This window comes from Lepisosteus oculatus, chromosome 26 (assembly GCF_040954835.1).
Source record: "Lepisosteus oculatus isolate fLepOcu1 chromosome 26, fLepOcu1.hap2, whole genome shotgun sequence".
Taxonomy (NCBI): domain Eukaryota; kingdom Metazoa; phylum Chordata; class Actinopteri; order Semionotiformes; family Lepisosteidae; genus Lepisosteus; species Lepisosteus oculatus.
The window spans coordinates 3,420,536-3,439,278 of NC_090721.1; the positions used below are offsets into that span (position 1 = coordinate 3,420,536).

General features: G+C 41.7%; 1 protein-coding gene across 1 annotated transcript; it reads right to left on the minus strand.

Annotated features, from left to right (window-relative positions):
* Nucleotides 1–6,266: 6,266 nt before the first annotated feature.
* Nucleotides 6,267–17,051, minus strand: LOC102688333 (scavenger receptor cysteine-rich domain-containing group B protein; the record flags this gene model as incomplete). Its single annotated transcript, XM_015367310.2, has 10 exons — nucleotides 6,267–7,206; nucleotides 8,008–8,082; nucleotides 9,311–9,625; nucleotides 10,868–10,933; nucleotides 11,552–11,632; nucleotides 12,473–12,787; nucleotides 14,062–14,130; nucleotides 14,834–15,136; nucleotides 15,984–16,019; nucleotides 17,018–17,051. Coding segments are annotated over 10 exons (1,611 nt in total), but the record flags the coding sequence as incomplete, so codon positions are not given.
* Nucleotides 17,052–18,743: the final 1,692 nt, after the last annotated feature.

Sequence of the window (18,743 nt, forward strand, 5' to 3'; positions counted from 1 at the left end):
TTGGCTCTTAGGGAAAACTAGCTCTGCTGTGTGGATGTGTGTGTGCGTGTGTGTCAGTGTCTGTGTGTGCCCTACGATGGACTGGGGTCCCATCCAGGGTGTATCCTGCTTTCCGCCGGTTGCTTGTTTGCCAGGATAGGCTCCAGCTCCCCCATGACCCCGTGTTGGATAAAGCAGACAGAAAATGGGTGGATGGATTCAATATAAACGTCCTGTATTTATGTGGTTACTGTGATCTGAACACTCAACACCCAAAATGGCTCCGTTTCTGAAGACCCACGGGCAACTCCAGCTTCAGATCCACATACAGAAGCACTACACCAAACAGCGAAAGAATCCCACAGGGCTTGAGGGCCAGGCATTCAGATCTAGATGAAAGAGCGTCCAGTCTGTTCCAGGAAAGCTGAAAGGATCTGGGAAAGGAATAAAAGGAGCCAGTCCTCCTCATTTCACTTGATCATGAAATGGAGATATTTAACAAAGCTTCAGGAGGGATGACAGTAACCAAGGCCTCACACACCTCTGCTACTCTAACTCGTAATTCTCCTTGATATCTCTTCCTGAAAAAAGCATGAATACCCCTTAGCCTCTTCCTCTAGCTCGTATTTGTCTTTCTGCAGCTCTCTTCTGCTCCATCCCCACCTTGCAGCAACCCCATGGTTCACCTCTCTGAATGGGGGTCCTTTGGCCAAGGGCCTTCAAGTAGGTGAAGCCGAAGATACTTTTTCTTAACACCTCAGTAAACATGCCGCAATGCGTTCTCTGATTGGGTGATGATGTAACTCATGAGCTAGACCTTGCAATGAAATAGCAGTCACAGAAATAAACTTTTTTTTCTGAAACTTTTTAACGATTTGCACCCAGTGAGTTAAGGGAAGTCATAAATGTTACTAGATTAAACACAAGTATCCATATTTATTTTCTTAACATAAGGCGACATTAGGTTTCTTCCAGACAGTATCAGGGGAATTGAATTTATTTTTTGTGCGCTTTGCAGATTCATGTGTACTGGAATACAGTAGAAAGTAAAATAAGTAAATGAAATTAGTCTTTAAGGAGAAGAGTTTAATGCTTTGCATGGTCCACAGCAGAAGAATAACAACTCAGTGTGGCAGAAAGTGAAGACAATGTTGTTCACTCATACACTATTTCTGACTAAATTAAACTTTCCAGTCTTAACCTAATTAGCTTTTAGGTTTCCAAAGGGACTTTGCCTTCTCTAGTTTAACAGCCGGTGGTTCACACTACTAGTGGGGGGGATTTAGTATTTGACTCTCCTACTGTTACCATAAAATGTTGGACTGAATGAAGAATTAGAATTCATAGAAGATTATAAAATGCCTTACATCTGATTTTGGAAAATGAAATCCTTCAGGCTTGCTAAAGTATATGGCACTTAAGACTAAAGAAAGGCTCAAAGGGGTTGAAATCAAGAAACAGATTTGAAACCCTCTCTTGAAACGGAGAGGGGAAAGGTTTCATTAAAGAGGCCCTCTAGCTCCACAGCTATGTGTCTCTGCATTTAAATATCTCTTTCATATTGTCCTGATTATATACCGTCTATGTCTCATTCACAAAAACACAATATTGTAATTTTATTGTCTTTATTTTGAAAGAATGGGAGAACTATGTGAAATTCTTGCTTAATTGAGAAGTATTCAGACTTGAGAAAGGTTAAAAAAGGCCCAGCATGCCTCTGAAAGTTAAGTGTTGCAATGCAGCACACAGAATCTTCTGGCTGTTATTAGCCATGCTTTAAATCGTCACAAAGCTTTCAATAATTAAAGAAGGATCTCTGGGCCAAGATGTCAACTTCTATTTCTGTGAAAAGGTTGGAAAACTGCTTATGCAGCACCAAAGATGTGTGCAAAAGGAGAAAAAAAAATCACAAATTCTTAATGCTTACTTTTCTCTTTGAAGCATTTGCATTATAGTTTTGTATGGTGATTTCCTAGGGTACATAAAAAGACAATTTTGACCTGCTTCTTTCTCATTGAACAGGAATAACTAGGTAAAAATTAAGCTCACGAAGTGAATGTTAGAAAAGGAGGGGATATTTCCAGTCTTGAAATATCTCTTTGGATCATAATCTAAAACCAGACAAAACTGTTGAAATAACCCAGTAACTGCTGTTTGTCATTCAACTCCACCTGTGTGCTCTGATAAGAATATAATCCTGAAAATCCTGTGAATCTAGAGTTGAAAGATTCCCTATGTTGGTCAAGAATCTTTGTCTTCCATGAACCTGAAGGTGACCGATAAGGCCAAATCAGAATCTGCACTCTCTCTGGCTGGCTGAGCGGGTGTTGCGTCTGGAGATAACTGGTTGCTCCTGTCATGAGGAGCTCACCTCAATGCCGTCTCTTCACTTTCTTCTTCTGATAGTTTTGGATCTCAAAGCGGCGACACCCTTTCCAGATCTTCTTCCTCTTTCTGTTTGAGTCAAGGGCCATAATCGTCTAGGAGTTGAGAATGATGTTGCATGTATTCGGGATTGTTCTTGCCAAGTTAAGATGGGAATCTTATGACGAGAACCATCTTGGGGGGCCTGGAGCCTGGCATCCAGATGACATGACCAATCCATCGGAGCTCAGAGTGGATGATCATATCATTAAAAGTCAGAGGTGTGTTTGAGCCTAGAAGATCAGTAAGCAGGAGTGTATCCTGTTGTCTATACCATTACACACAGGAAGAGAGCATGACTCTCCTCAGATGGGACCCTAGTCCATTGCAGGACTGTGTGCAGCTGCTGGCAATCAATGATACAGCTGGGCTGACTATTGAAATTGGGGTGAACTACTTTGCTCTAAAATGTCTGCAGCAGGGACTCAAACCAAAGTCCAAACCTGTGCGCTATGCTGTCCAATAAATAAAATTGGTCCCAGATAAATCACTCTTTTAGCGTCAGCAAATGAAAGATCAGTGCAGTGACTTTGCAAAGCCATTCAGCTTTGATGAACTCTGCTGCAGAGAAGAAGAGCTGCATATTACGTCTCACAAAATTAGCATTTGTAAACAAGCAAAAAAGACCTATCTGCAAAAAAGAAGGTTAAATTTATACTACAGTCTCAATACACCATTTTTTGCTGGTGGACCACAATGCAAAAACACCAGTCACCATGAGTAGTATTGAATTATTTTGGACTGTAAGATTGCCTGTCTGCCAGCTTAGGCACCCAGTTTGCTCTCCTGGTAGGTGGCTGCCTTTCAGCAGTTCTGGCTGCACATTGCAGAACAGGATCTGTCTGGAGACCCGAGTGTGTCTCCTGAACACAAGTTGATTAGTGCAGCTGTTCTACTGAATTCAGCATCTAGCTCGGCATGGGAAGGCACTGCCTTCATTTCATCAATAATGTGGCTGCTGCAGCTCCAGACGTCCTCTTCGTCTGACCTCCTCTGGGAGAAGGGCACATTTTGGCAGCCTTATCCGGAAAACATTTTGACTGGCTACCAGAGGAATGTCTGCAATACATCATCTGATTCTGTTCCAGATAGTCCCTAATATGGAATGCAGGCATGCAGGCCAAACTGCACTATTGTGAGCATTTAAAAGAAAAGCACAATATATCACACATTGCAGCTAACGTTTACAAGTACAGCAGTACTTGAAATAGGCATTTAACATACTTAGCATTCTCTGACTGACTATTATGCATAGACGTCTTGCTATTTTTCAAGCATGGATATTGTGTTTTGTAAAGTTGTAAAATGTGCTCATGGAAATGGAAATGCAAAATGCAAAGCCTAAAGAGAGATGTACTTTAGATTGCAGCAGATTCCAGAATACATCTATTAGTTTTAGTGTACATTTGCTTGCAGTTTGTGAACAAGTAACTGTTCTCACAAGTAATATTTCTTAGGACTTCACTTAAGAACCAAGTCTCTTAAAATAAACGTTTAAAAAACTTTAATGAAATAAAGAAAAAAATAAGCCATATATATTTCAGCCCCTTAAATAAATGCTTTTTACAAAATAACTGAAGTGTTGTTGGGACATCAGATGCCATTAATGTAGTTTTGCTTTTCCTTGTGTTTTTCTCAAAATATCCTTTGAAACAAAATTCTCAAATGTAAATTAAGCAAATCATTCTACTTCAGAAGCTTAAGAACCTGCAGTGCTAAATCATTAGCGTAATATCTTCACTGATCATTCTTTTACACTGTTCAGAGCTGTCAAGCAATGGAACTCTCTATGCACTACCTGAAATCTTAATCCGTAACAGACCAGCAAAATGAGGAAAAAGAAAGCTTTCAAACCAAAGCTCGACTTGAAAATTAGATATTTCTTGACAGAAATGTTTGGCTTAATAAATTCGTTTTCACCTCAAAATGTATTTTGTTTTAGTTTTTAAGAAAAGTCTTTAAGTCTACCGTTCCCAAAACAGTACTTCAGCAGAAAGTGAAAGATGATTATGAATGATCTTGGTATAACTTGGTATAACCGTGTGATGTATTTTAGGGTGTGTTATATGTAGCTGTGTAATTATCTGTTGCAGATTTACATAGTGAAAGACAAGCTGAACCTGTATAAGCATAGGACATCACTTAATTATTAAAGACAGTAATGAAGTTGAAAACCAATTATGAAACTTCTACCTGCTGGATGCATAATAGTGTACCATTTGTTGCATACCATCGAGAAAAATCTATATAGTGTAGTAAAGCACATTGAAGTTATGGTAAAATATTCATTAGGGATCAGTGCAAGTAAACCACAGTAAAAACATAAAGTATAGCTAATAAGTGTTATACATGTACAGTAGTTGTGATTTCATGACTTTCATCCCATTATTTCAAGGTTCCATTCTTTTGCATTGAGGAAAAAAGCTTAGGGAATCTCTTTTCTTTTTTTTAGACTTTCTGTTTTTTAGACTGTACAGTTTATTGGGGGTTAATATTTTTTTCTGTATTCTTAGAACCGATAAAATGACATATATTACCTCTCCTCAATAGCAAAGAGCATCGGCTGATTACTTTGAATAGTCCCCATGTAAAAAGAGCATTTGGAAAATGTATGACTATCTCCCTTAAAAAATAGTAGTGGTTTTGATTAACAATTGTGTAACTGCATAGGAGTTTGAATGAATAGATTCATCCTCCAGATGGGTGGCTTTTGTATAAACTTCAAAAAATGTTATTTAGCAGGAAGGAAAATGTTTAAGCTTTGAATAATGACACTGTAAATCAGCAGGGCACCTTGTGGTAGTGGTAGATGAATATAACATTTCAAATACTCAAACATCAACTTGACAAATGTACTGTATTAAGTCTGGCTGCAAGCCATGCTTTTCTGAATCGGGGCAGCAACTGTGCAAAACTGCACTTTTCTAAAAGGCCCTGATTACTCATCACTCTGACTGCTGATCAATTTCCTTGACTCAGCTGGATAGACTGCATTAGGAAAAAAACCCTCCTAAAGACACGTACATTATCGCTTTTACACCAACAAGCTCAAAATCATCAATAGAAAACCATGGTTAAAATACAATACTAATACGAAATACACTGAGTGAACGCAGGAATAAATGCAGGTATTTCAGTTAGAAGACAAAGGAGATAAACCACATTTCCCTATGAAAATCTTCCCTCTATACAGATGTTTTGGAATGTCTCAGACTGAATCCCACTGGGTGTGAATAGTTCTTTCAGAGCTTTTTCTCAGCTGTTATTTTTTTTAAATTAAATATACTGTATTGTTCAGCATATTAAAAGAAGATTTAAGTGCAGTGTTTATAACAAATAACATTGAACATTCAACACAGAATCATTTTCTGTTTCCTTTGTAAATGTTTCTAAATAGGTATCAGAAAAAGACAGAGCTGTTTCTCCAAACACATAATCTTGCAGGTTTTATAGATTTTTAGATACTTTTTTTCCATTGGTAATTATGAATTGGAGTCAGGAGCGGAGATCCAGATCATATCAGTAAAGCCTGAAGATTGGTTTACTTCTGTAACAGAGAGTTCAGAGTGACAACTAGAAAATTATGTTGGTCACAACGCTGTGAGTAGATGGAAACAGATTTAAACCTAACAGTCATACAATAGGCTCAGTATGTGGAAGGAATCAGCATGGATCCCTGACTCCAAAACTGCAGTGTAATCACTGTTTATGATGAACACAGACTGAAATATACAGCTGTACATCTTTAGTGTACTGTTAGTGTAGTATAACAGAACATGCTTTTGGTGAGAGAGGGACAAACTGATTGACCTAAACTCACAAAACGAAAAATCAGTTTTTATAAAATAAGAGCTCAGATAGTGCCTACCTCACAAGGAAATTTGAGCTGCAAAAGTAGAAAATGACATTTGTGCGTGTCAGTGGGCTTTCAAGGTTGTCTTTCAAGCTTAAAAATCAGGCTTTACTTATAGAGAAAACAGCCAACAAGCTGCGGTTAAATGTATTATTTCCTGGGAGCAGAAGTTTATTTTAGCATAAACCAAAGCCTGGGACTAGGCCTTGTGTGTTAGGACAAAACGTGTTCTGTACTGATCTTCATCCCGACTGGAGAGGCAGGACTTTATCTGGGTTTTGGTCATGGTTCCCAGAAGCCAGCTTCCTTTCGTATATGTGTCTGCAATCTTTTCTCTGACGGGTAAATTATTGATAAACCTCCTCCAGGCCCCCTTACTCCACTACTGAAGAATGTTTTAAAAGAGCTGCACAGATTGTAAATATTTCAGCATTCTGAGGGAATGAACTCAGAGCTTCATATTCTTCTCTTCTTTTTTTGTAGGCGAAGATTTTATTCAAATACATTTATAAAGTGCATGGTAAAAACGGATATATATATTTATATTCCTTTGGAAGCTGATTGGGTATTTACACAATATACACAAAGTTCGAGGTACCCCCTGGGGGAGGCAGGCGAGGCCTTGAAGGGGAATCACAAAAGTTGGCACGTCACGCCGGCGTCTTCTGAGTGATTGCAATTGTGGACGTTCCAGGCTATGTGAGAGCACTGCAGAAGGGAGGTCTCGTCGCCCCGGCATTTCAGATTGTCCAGGTGGATGCTTCCGCTGCCTTGGCCGAAGAAAGCCTCCTCCCGGGCGCTGGTGGCGTTGCCGCAGCCCAGCTGCCTGCACACGACGCGGGCGTCTCTCAGGTCCCAGGCGTCGTCGCAGACCGTGCCCCACTGGGCCCGAGAGAAGAGCTCCAGCCGGCCCTCGCAGCGGTGCGTCCCGTTCACCAGCCTCACTGAGCCTGGGGGAGGACAAGCGCCAGCGCAGGTCACACTCCTGCATCCGTCTGCTGAACTGTTTCACCAGCTCAGGGGCGCGGGGGGTGGGGGGGGGGCGGTACCTATCCCGGCAAGCAACTGGCACGAGGCAGGGCACACTCTGGACAGGACGCCCATGCATCGCAGACATACAGACATTCGCACACGCTCACACCAGGGCCAACTTTCCCAGAAGCCATTTAACCCGCCGGTATGTCTTTGGGCTGTGGGAGAAAAGCCACAGGCACACGGGGAGAACATGCAAACTCCACACAGACAGCAGGAATTGAGCCCAGGGCCCCAGCTCCGTGAGGCAGAATTGCTAACCAATGCATCACCATGCTGTCCTATTTGTCACACCTGAGAAATAATCAGATGTCTGGGCAGCCCATTTCAGATTGTGCCTCTTCGTGGACTGATGACTTTTTAACTTCCTCAGATACCCAGTGCTGTCTTTTACAACACTGTCAGTGGCACTGAGCTATGGAGCAATGGGAGAATCACACTTTGTAAACGCAACATCAGTCTGTCTGACTGTGTAGTATGGTGAAGTTAGTTAAAGCCACAATGGGTCCATTTTCCTTACCTATCCCACTTGGAACTAAGATAATGGGAATCCAGGCAGATTTCCAGCCATGGTCAAATATGTGGGGTTTCTACAGGCTTTACCAGCTCTATATACTGTATTCCCTGCGACTAGCTCTGCACAGACTGTCAATGCAGATCTAATTTTTTTAGTGTTCTTGAAAAACACCCTGTTTGCTGTACTTCTGGGGGCTACTTACCTTCAGTGGGTGCTTTGATGGAGGCAGTTGTAGGTGTAATGCCAAAGTCTTTAAAAGCTGGGGGCATTTCTTTTGCTGTAACAGAAAGAGTCCGTTTTGCTGTTAGTCTTCTTGGGCTCGATAAAAAATTAACAGGTAGTCTGGGCCTTGAGTTTCTGCTTTAAACAGCATTAGCGCTTTATAAAAACACATATAGCACAGTACAGTAAAAAAAAAAAACAATAGGCCACAGAACCAAAACAGAACATTTGTGGTTATGGCTGCTGCTATTGTAGTTAAGGCATGGGTTGACTATACTGTTTGGTAAAAATTGTGCAAATTATTGCTAAATGTAGAATTTATTCTTTTAAAAAATGAGTTTTATTCAATGACCTTTGAATTTAGTGAGTTCCCCATTGTCTTTTAAAAACATTTCACCTCACCCTGCCATGAGTTTATTCATTACTCCCCATATGGCAAAGGCAAGGCGATATTGCATTTACTGCTGCTGCCTCTCGGCTCTCAGACCCAGGGTTCGATTTTAGAAGAGCGCATCTCCTGTGTGGAGTTTACATGTTCTTCCTGTTTCCACCTAGTTTGTGATGGAGCATGCGCGTGTGGACCCTGGGATGGACTGGCTTCCCATCCCAGGGGTAGCCTTGCCTTTCCAGGATAGGCTCCATGTTGCCTTGTCACTTACCAGGAATAAGAAGCTTTCTAATCATGGATGGGTGGAAGGCTATCCACATACAGTAGCTTCTGTATGTAGCTTCATCACATACAGTGTGATGATTCATAGGTTGCAAGTTGAAATATGAACACCGTTCTCCATACTTTTCTCTAACTTACTGTCTTAGGTGGTCTTAAATCATAAATTTCAAAAGCAAGTCTCCACTTTGCAATCTGGGATTTTTGGAACATTGCGTGGGAGTAAGCATCTCAATACATGATGGAGAGCATGAATCATGAATTTTAATTTGGGATTTTTGTCCCCCAAAAGTCAACTCCTTTGATGGCATGTTTAATCTGGTATTGAGAAATTGGTTTAAGCCTAGGTCATGCCAGTATCCATCAGCGACAGGTATTCCCAGAGCAGGAATGAAGACATGGAGGAACATGCGTAGGGAATAAGCGAGTGAACATTAAGCAGCCAGAGCTTTCTTAGCCTTTGATGAAATATCAAGTCCTTGCTGGGCGTCTGCCATTACACAGGATGGAGACACTCTGACGAATCCTTCAAGGCACAGTGGCACAGAACCCTCAGCTCCAAGGCACAGACTTTACTAATTGGCTGTTCCCGAGAGGAGAGCCAAGGCCGCCTTACCTTTGCAGATGACTCCTGCATCCTCGTGGTGGCCGCAGTTGTGTTGGCCCCATCCCAGGTTGAAGCAGTCGGTGAGGTAGTTCTCGGTCCCAGCGCAGTCCACGTTGTCGAGCAGGATGGGCCCGGAGCCGTAGCCGAAGTAGCCCAGCACTTTGGCTTCGATCGCGAGGCCGCAGCCCAGCTGCCTGCACACCACATCAGCGTTGGCCAGGTCCCAGTCGTCGTCGCACACCGTCCCCCAGGCGTTGTTGTGGAAAACCTCCACCCGACCCTGGCAGGTGTTGTTCCCATTCACCACACGTATAGCGCCCCCTACTGGAAGCCAAGAGAACAAAAGGTCAGAGAAAATCGATCTGCATTCAACCCCTTACTGACCAAGCCTATTTAAAGACATACCCCCTCTATATACATATTTAAGCTGAATTGTACTCTCTGTTAAGAATTCAATAAATATATAACTTCACATAACATGATGAATGGGTTTTTGAAAATGAGATATAAAGGGACTTCTTCAGCACAGTGGACTATGCTGATTCTCCTCTCAAGAGTGAAGTATTGTTTGAAACAAATCATTCTTAATATCCATCCATCCATCAGCTTAAATCACAAATAACTGCACTTTGCAAATATGGCATTGTATATGGATCTCCCATGATCACTGTCCTTGAATAAAGACTTGCTGACTGAAATCTCTTGCTCTCTCTCCCACAGCAGTTCAAAGGATCTGTGCTTTGTCTGAATCCGTTTCATTTTGAAACACTGGAAAACCTTTGGGACTGACATGCACTTGAATCTGCTGATATGTCTTGTGTTTTTGGACTGAGGAAACTAGCATCATCACCGCACTGCAGTCAACTGGCCAGCTTTTTAAGATGTGCTGTGTGAATGATGTGATATCATGTGACTGCAAATAATGATAACATGATTAGATTATTCCTTCCCTCCTGCACTAAGCAAAACTGAAACCCATTCCTGACAAAGTGGAATGGAAACAGAATATGACAGCCATTGAAAACTGAATTAAATGACTTCATATGTTTTTGTACTATTGCAGCATTTCACTTCTTGTTTACCATTCTCTAATGTAGTCTCACTGGTCTTTTTCATTTGAATATAACAAACATTGTCATTGCTACAAAGCTTTCTTGTTCACTAAGGTTGAATGAGTCAAGCTAAGATGTGTATCAGTATGCACAGGATTAAATGCCTTTCAGGGCATTGTATCCCACTATTTTCTGTCCACACCACCTTTCCCAACTTAATGCTTTGAGAGAGCCATTCCAGCTTCTAGGTCCAGTGGAATGGCATTTACTTAGCAGCTAAATGCCTGAACAAAGATAAAAACTGAAACTCAAACAAAACACAAAACTTTCTATGACCAATGAGTTATCATTTCTGTACATTTTGACTCACTCAGGGATACGAAACACACTGTACACCTTGAAGTTATGAATATTTCAGATTTTAATCCCTACAAGACTGTGCCAATAGGCAGGCAAAAGCACCCATAATGACGAGTTGACATTAGGATAGATCTCACCCCCGTGTTGTCATTACCTGCTGGTACAGTGGACGTTTTTTGAACCTTCATTGTTTGAGAAATCGTTGCTGTGACATCTGTAGCTAAGAATAAAGAAAATGAAATGTATAAAAACTATACTGCACATACAAACATCTTTATACAGTTGTACTTTCCAGCCTTTGTAAATTTTGTCTTTGTTATAAAATTGTTTCTAACTAAACAGATTGTCAGCAGTTATGTCTCTTTTATCTGGGTAGATTTTTATAGAAAATCTTCCATTGTTTGTCAGGTTTTTGGTGTAGAACATCATGCAGTGTTTGTAATGTGATGCAATGTGCAGTGCCTGGTTCAAATTATTTAAATATGGCAGAAGAACACAGTGAATTTACTTTTTTTTCTCAAAATGACGATTCTAGACTGCCACCTAGTGTCAGGTGAGCTGATATATTCAAAACTAATTCTCAATTATCTATGTGTTGCGCAACATACTGTATTTGAGGTATACTGTAACCATGAAACTGCATATCAAATATAAATTCAGACATATCAACTCTCTACAATACAGTACACTGATAAATCATATTTTTCTCTTCATTTTCAGTATTTCCCTGTACTAAACTGTATACAGTTTTGTGTGTAGTATCACAGAAATCAAATGCATGCCTTTTCCCAGGACAGGCAGAGCTCCAGCAGTGATGGTCCAGTACCTGCAATCTTACCTGTAGTAGCGTCCATCCTGTACACAAGAGCTCTGGCCATTGTTGCAGTGAAGTTTAGAGAAGGTGTTGGCGTTGTTGAGCCTGTTATAAAATGATAACGTTTGCATTTTATGGACAAACATAGATGAAGAAGCGTGAGGCTTGCAAGAGAAGCTGGTTTGTGGTTTTAGCTCTTTTAATTTTCCCAGATATTGTAACACTCAATAGAAATAAGCAAACTGTTTGATATTTTGATATGGGTGAGTGAATTATGCCAAGCCAGTCTAAGCTGTTTTTAACTACTCTATTGTTGAGCCACAGACATTAGTTCAGAACGTGAACCTGCTACTATTAATAGTACTATTAATTACTATACAGAATTAATTTGTGACTAAATTATTCCCATACAGTAAATTTGTTTATAGACATACAGAATTAAAATATCAGTCTGGAATTTCTAGTTCTGATATGGTTTCCTCTGCTCCTTAACAAGTGTATTTAAAATCTGATAATGGAGTATACGCACTCACACAATTTTGCTTTCCACATTGTGCACTAGACCTACATTCAAGAGATCAATGGCTGTGTGAAAATCCTGAGGACAGAGTTCTTGCAGAGTAACTGTAATTTCAGTTAGCTGGCTTTCTTTGAGAAAAAATGAAATATTCAAATGCACATTGGTATAACTTAATTAATACAGTATAAGGAATTCCTGTCAGTGGTCTCTTGCTTTTTTTGGTGTAACAAACACTAGCAAATCTGAAGTCCTTGCACTGTATTCTGTAAAATATGCTCTGTACTTATTAGGAGTGTTTCCAGTCCCTGGTTTAACAAAGAACTCAGTTCTCTGCAGTACCGAATGAGCAGTAGTAGCTTTTTGGAACACACATGTACTGGTAAGGCCAGTGTGAGCCAGTGATGGACATGTGCTTGTACAGCTACCTGAGCAGATCACTCCAGCATCTTCGTGGTGCCCGCAGTTGTGAATCCCCCAGCCCAGGCTGTAGCAGGAGGCCAGGAGGGGCTCGTTGCCGTTACAGTTGACGTTGTCCAGGAGGATGAGGCCTGTGCCATATCCGAAGAAGGCATTGGTGGTGTAGGTCAGGGCACTTCCACAGCCAATCTGCTGGCAGACCACATCAGCGTCTCTCAAGCCCCAGTCGTCATCGCACACCGTTCCCCAGCTCCCCCGGTAGAAGATCTCCACCCGGCCCTGGCAGGAGTCCGCACCGCTCACCAGGCGAATGGTGCCCTCTCCTGGAAGACAAGGGCAACTTCAGGGCAGAGCTAAGAGCGGCAGGCAGCAGAGAGGAACCACTGCTGGAGATTTTCCTCAAGGTGACAGATAATCCTGAAGAGCTTCCCCAAAAAGACAGGAGGAAACACCACCTGACCCTACACCTTTGACCCCAAACTCACGCTGACATCAAATCACGGCCCTCACCCTGCTCGAAATGGAAAGCGTGGTGGGAATCTCTTCGCACTGTTGTCCTTTTAAACAGCTGTCACATTGACAGTATGTGTTGCCCAGTTCAAACTCTTTTATAATAATCCTGTTCATAATCACCATCATAACTTCTGTTCCCAGAATTTCCTGTTCAAACTCCCCAGCAAAAAGCCCAAAAGTTATTCAGGAAAAAGACAGAAATCACAGAGCAGTACTAGAGCAGTAAGCTACTAGGAACAAATACAAAACACTGAATCCTTGGCTCTGTATTTTCCTTCATCTCAAAAGAACTCCCTGTCTGATTTTGGTGAATGCCTTTAAATGCCTTTGCAATGCTACTGTAGGAAGAGGTAAGGAAGCAAAGTTCGACTCAACGCCTCTTCTTGTTTCTTGCGTGCTGCCCAGAATATTTAGCTGGTGACAAAATCCAGTGCTGACATTTTTGGCATTGAGAAAGGTTTTAAACACTGAGCAGCACTTTTTCTCAAGTTGCTATTGAACTTTCTTCGGCACACACAGTAGGGCATGTCCACCGATTCCTTCACCCAAGGAGCTTGGGTCTTTCCCAATGAAATGTGACTAGTACTCTCATTAAAGAGGATGAAACAAAATGGCCTTTGACGGCAATATTATATATTCAAAATGGAGACTAATTCGATATTTGGTTGAGTCTAATTTAATAACTGGGCTTTTTTCCTCTTCATTACTAAAATTGCCATGGAGACTCTAGATTCTGACCTTGTTTGGAAAGACATTACTGTGCAGATGGAGAGAAAAACGTAAGACTAAAAAACAGCTAGTTGATCAGCAGAACTCTACAGTCAAGAACACCCTCAAGTTCATACTGACATTTGACGTTAAAAAGTGAGACCTTTGGTTACAGAATTCTGGAATATAAGTCTCCCATGCCTTTTCTTAACCTGAGGGACAAAGTATAGGCTGTATTAAAACACTTTTGAAATGCAGACAGTTCCCCCATACTCTTAAAGTGGGGGAAGATGCAGTTGCTGGAGCTTGACCACTAAAGAACAGGCAAATGTTGCAACAAAACTGAAAACAACAGAAGAGAACAGCTGAAACTTACGGAGTCCTGTGAGCTGTGGAGGTGGGGTAGCAAAATTGCTGTGTTCTCGAACTGCTGGCGCAGATGTGTCTGTAAAAAACACAAGACGAAAGAGGAGTTTACTCCAATACACATCTTGAACACAGTAAATGGCTCAGCACCGTGAACTGCACTTTTCTGTAGAATATTCATTTGCTCCACTGCACAGGCCTTAGAAAAAAATATTTGCAATTTTGAGATTGGCTGATATGATTTTTTTCCTAAAGAACCGATCTTCCAGGCACAGAAGGCAGAAGAGGACATGAAAATGAGGTTTCTTGGAGCTGTTCTTCAATAACGTTGGCACGTATGTGTGAGATGATTCATCAGAGACCCATCTGTACAACTGAGGGAAACTGACCGCTGATGCCAAGACAGATCTGGTTTGGAAAGCAGCACAAGCAGGAGTGTCTTGGGCTTTTGACCATGCAAAATCGCTGTGACAGCAATCACAACAAGTGGAGGTTTGTTAGCACACTTACAGCCGCTCTGAAGCCTAACTCAATGCTAGGAAGCACATCAGGTTTTACTAAACCAAGGGCAACACAACACATAACTGTTAAGTGCCGTCTGTCCATCTGACTTTCTGTAATTCAGAGAACAGGGACTGCTCAAGTCTGCTTGTGTGTGCTATAGTTCTGCCAAAATACAAGGAAGCTGCAAGCTGCAAGCTGCAAGGAAAATACAAAAGGACATAATACGTTTCAATAATATGTGACACTGGCTCCCCCCCAGAACAGCTTAAGTCTGGTACCTCTGCAGGTCACAGCCACATCCTCGTAGTGGTAGCAGTTGTGGACACCCCAGCCCAGGCTCTCGCACTGGCCCAGCCCCCCTTCTCCTCCCCGGCAGTCCACGTTGTCCAGCAGGATGGGCCCAGTGCCCTGTCCGAAGGCCGAGCTGCTGGCCACCGCGAGCGCCAGGCCGCAGCCCAGCTGCCGGCACACAACGTTGGCGTCCACCATGTCCCAGTCGTCGTCGCACACGGTGCCCCAGGTGCCGTTGTGCTGGATCTCCACGCGGCCCTCGCACCTGTTCCTGCCGTTCGCCAGGCGCACTGGGGGACACATTGCGAACACGCGCTCACCTGAGAACAGCGTCACCGACCGCCCTGGGCTCTACAGCCAGCTAATGAATTTCATTCTTTCTTTTCCATAATAGAGCGCTTGGCAACAACAACAAAAAAAAACACATGCAACCATACAAAGTACACGCAACACAAGTAGATTCACCCAAAAGGAAGAAAAAAGCAGTACTAACTCAAAAAAATCATCTGGTGAGAGAAATCCCATGCTTTTTTATTTTAATTATGTGTATGTCTATTTTCTAAAGGCTTCTTCAAGTTCAGGGTCATGGGGGGAGCTAGAGCCTATCCTGGCAAGCAATGGGCACAAGGCAGGGTACACCCTGGACAGGACGCGTCCATCTCGGGGGGCACACACACTCCCACCAGGGCCAATTCTCCCAGAAGCCAGTTTACCTACCAGTATGTCTTTGGACTAAGGTAGGAAACTGGAGCACTCAGAGGAAATTCAGGTGAACACAGGGTGAACATGCAATCTCCGAAAGATAGGTTCCTAGGTCTGGAATTGAACCCAGGGCCCCCACAGTGCTAATAACTGTGCCACCGTGCCAGCTTGCTTTGGTTTTCATTTGGCCAATAATCACATATTTACACATGAATAGATGGTTTTCAAGTGGCATGCAGCACCATCGCAGCACACCTAACAGGGAATAAAACTTGATCTTTAAAACAACAGTGATTACAAAAGTGTCACAGTCTTTTCACAGGTCACTGGGAAGAGGTCAATTTGTAGTAAAACTAAGTTAAATGGGCTTGCAGTATATTTCCATAAAACAGATTTTTCCTTTAATGAAGGAAGAACTGTGTAGTGTATTCTTACCCTGCGGTGGAGATAGTACTGATGAAGTCCTGTTGGCTGTGTAGAGCAGAGAGAGAGAGAAAAGCCTATGGTCAAATTATTCACTTGTAGGGAGGCACAGTTTAAAGGCACAGTTACTGTATATTGGGATCTTCCTGTGAATTTATTTCATATGTTAGGAGATACTCTGTGGCCTTTCTGCTTTAGTTAGACACAAATTGAATTAATATGCTGGAAGAGCATCAGAAATCAAAATCCAGATTTGTCAGGGAAGAAGTAGGGCAAGAACTGGTTTGAAAACAAGGATGTTTAAATCTCTGTCTTCGGCAGGGGGGTACTATGAGAAAGCTCATGGGAATCCCATCTTGAAATGTCTGCTTCTAGATCACATCAAGGTGCCCCTGTGTCACAGGCACAAAAGCAAACAGATTATGTTAAGTGTTTGAAAGAGTGTATGTTCCTCAAAGGAATTCCACAGGCATTGTGGTGTTTCATGGATTGGTGTTCTGGGGCTTTACAGTAAAGAAACTAACACAAAGGTATTTATCTTTCTCAGAAGAATGCCACTTGTATTTTGTTAGTGTTATTGCTAAAGGCCTTGATGGTTTATAGTTTCATTTCCAAACAAAGGATGAGAGGCTTTTAAACAAAAACCTAAATTGGGTCATTCCGTGGGTGATCTCCTGTTAATTTTGTCCATTTTAAAGGTCAGAAGACCTGTTGTGTTATTAAAACATTGATTGTTATCGTATTAAAAACACAATACAACTCAATAAATCCACAGGAAAGCAGGGACTTCGGGCTTAAGAACACTCACAGTGGAATAAAAACATCTAAAGCTTTGTCTGTGTGAGTTCGTTCTCAAAGTGAAAACATTTCTACATCCCAAAATAAAAATGCTCTTAATGCTCTATAGTCATCTAAAATTATATTGAATTTTTAACAAACCTAATACAGTATCTACACATCATATGTAATTATTGGAAAGTCAATCCCTATTATAAGGATTCAAAAAAAGTACACAAATGTAGACAATGCAAAAGCATTACACTTACCAGCAGTTTCTCTTTTGGACACACTGAGATATCCTTAAAAGTTAAGAAACACAAATTAACAAGAAAAAAATGCTTTATAAAAATACAACTGATCTCTGACACACACAGGCATGAATACTGACTAAAATAATGTTCTTGGTATGTGTTTTAGGATTTTAGATTTTAAATAATAAATATTAAGAAAATTACAAACAGCAGATTTTTACATTTTTTAGTTCTTTGGTGATTAATAAACAGTAAAGCAACTGCATGATCTTTCCATGTTTGAAGCTAACTCACTCATTGTGGAATGAGATGAAACCACTCTTTGGGATTTTAGAGTCTTTAGTTCATGATGATCTGGATGAGCAAGGTCAGGCTGGCAAAGCTTGTCTTAGCATTTTCTGAATTTCTGAAGTGGATGCGCATTTAAAAATAAGAACACAAGGCTCTTCTTTACCCGAAGAGTGGTGGGAGTGTGGAATCAGCTGCCCAGTCATATTGTTAAAGGCAATACCCAAGGATTCTTTAAAGAAATGGCTGGATGAGACCCTGGAATCAATAAGCTACCAACTACCAAAGGGACTAGATGAGCCAAATAATCTCCTGTTGTTTGTAAACGTTTTATGTATAAATGATCTGATATTCTGCTGGGCAAGGAAAAGAAATTGGTAGCTACATCAGGCACAGAGGTACCTGCATGTACTGTTGACTTTTTAAGATGACTTTTTCTAGAGTACACCCCTCGAAAGAGTATAGCATAATGAGGAGGTTTCTGGACTCATCTCTGGTAGGTGGAGGGGTCAAGTCTGGTTGAAGACAATGCTGTTGTATCTTGAGTGAGATACTTTTTATTCTGTTCGTCTTGGATGGACAGCCTGATTTTGGATGTACGCCTTCTCTCGGATTCCCCCTTGGACTTGTTTCTGGACTGTTTGCCTCGGCCACACCTCCCCCGAACATTCCTGTTTTCATTCCCTGTTTTCATTCCCGACTCCCGCATGCTTTTTCCCCGTGTTTTCCCCCACTCTTCCCCGGATCGTGTCGTCTGCATAGGGTCCTGAAAGAATGCTTTCGTTACAGAAAGGCAGCTCCTAAACCAGCAACAGTGCCTGTTTTTCAAAGCTGTGCCACGATGCGGCCTTTCCACTGTTTGTTGGAAGCATTCCTCACTCTGCACGTCAGCACTTCCATAAAAAGCTGACAAAGCAGACAACCTTGGGAGTGTGAGGCCTGGGTCAAAACTTTAACATTAAATACCTTTTGCCTTTGTAATCTACAGTAGGTACTCTATTTTTTTCCAGTTACTAGCATTTCATAAGGCTACATTGAAGGACTTACCGAACTGGAGGATGCAACTCATTAAAATCACGATGAGAAGAGACATTAGGAACAAGGCCAGCAGCCAGATGGCAGGCCTCCAGCCCCTGAGCAGATTGTCTGGGCTGTTGCCTCTCATTTCCTCTTCTGACAGCTTCACTGGAGATGTCTTTGTGATGGAAGGCTGCTGGAGCCTTCTCCTTTGCTCCTGCAACACAGTCATGCCAGTTAACGACCACCCTGGTCAGACGTGGGAGAATTAATATACATTTATTTTAAAAATCAAGGTAAAAAGCCCTTCAGCCCTTCTGTAAGTCATTGTAAGCTTGCAAATATTTCCATTTATTGGAAGCGGCCATTAGGAACTACCTAATCCAAATTAGCATCCTCACCTTTAACAAAGCAATATGCAGTAATGATTGCTGAT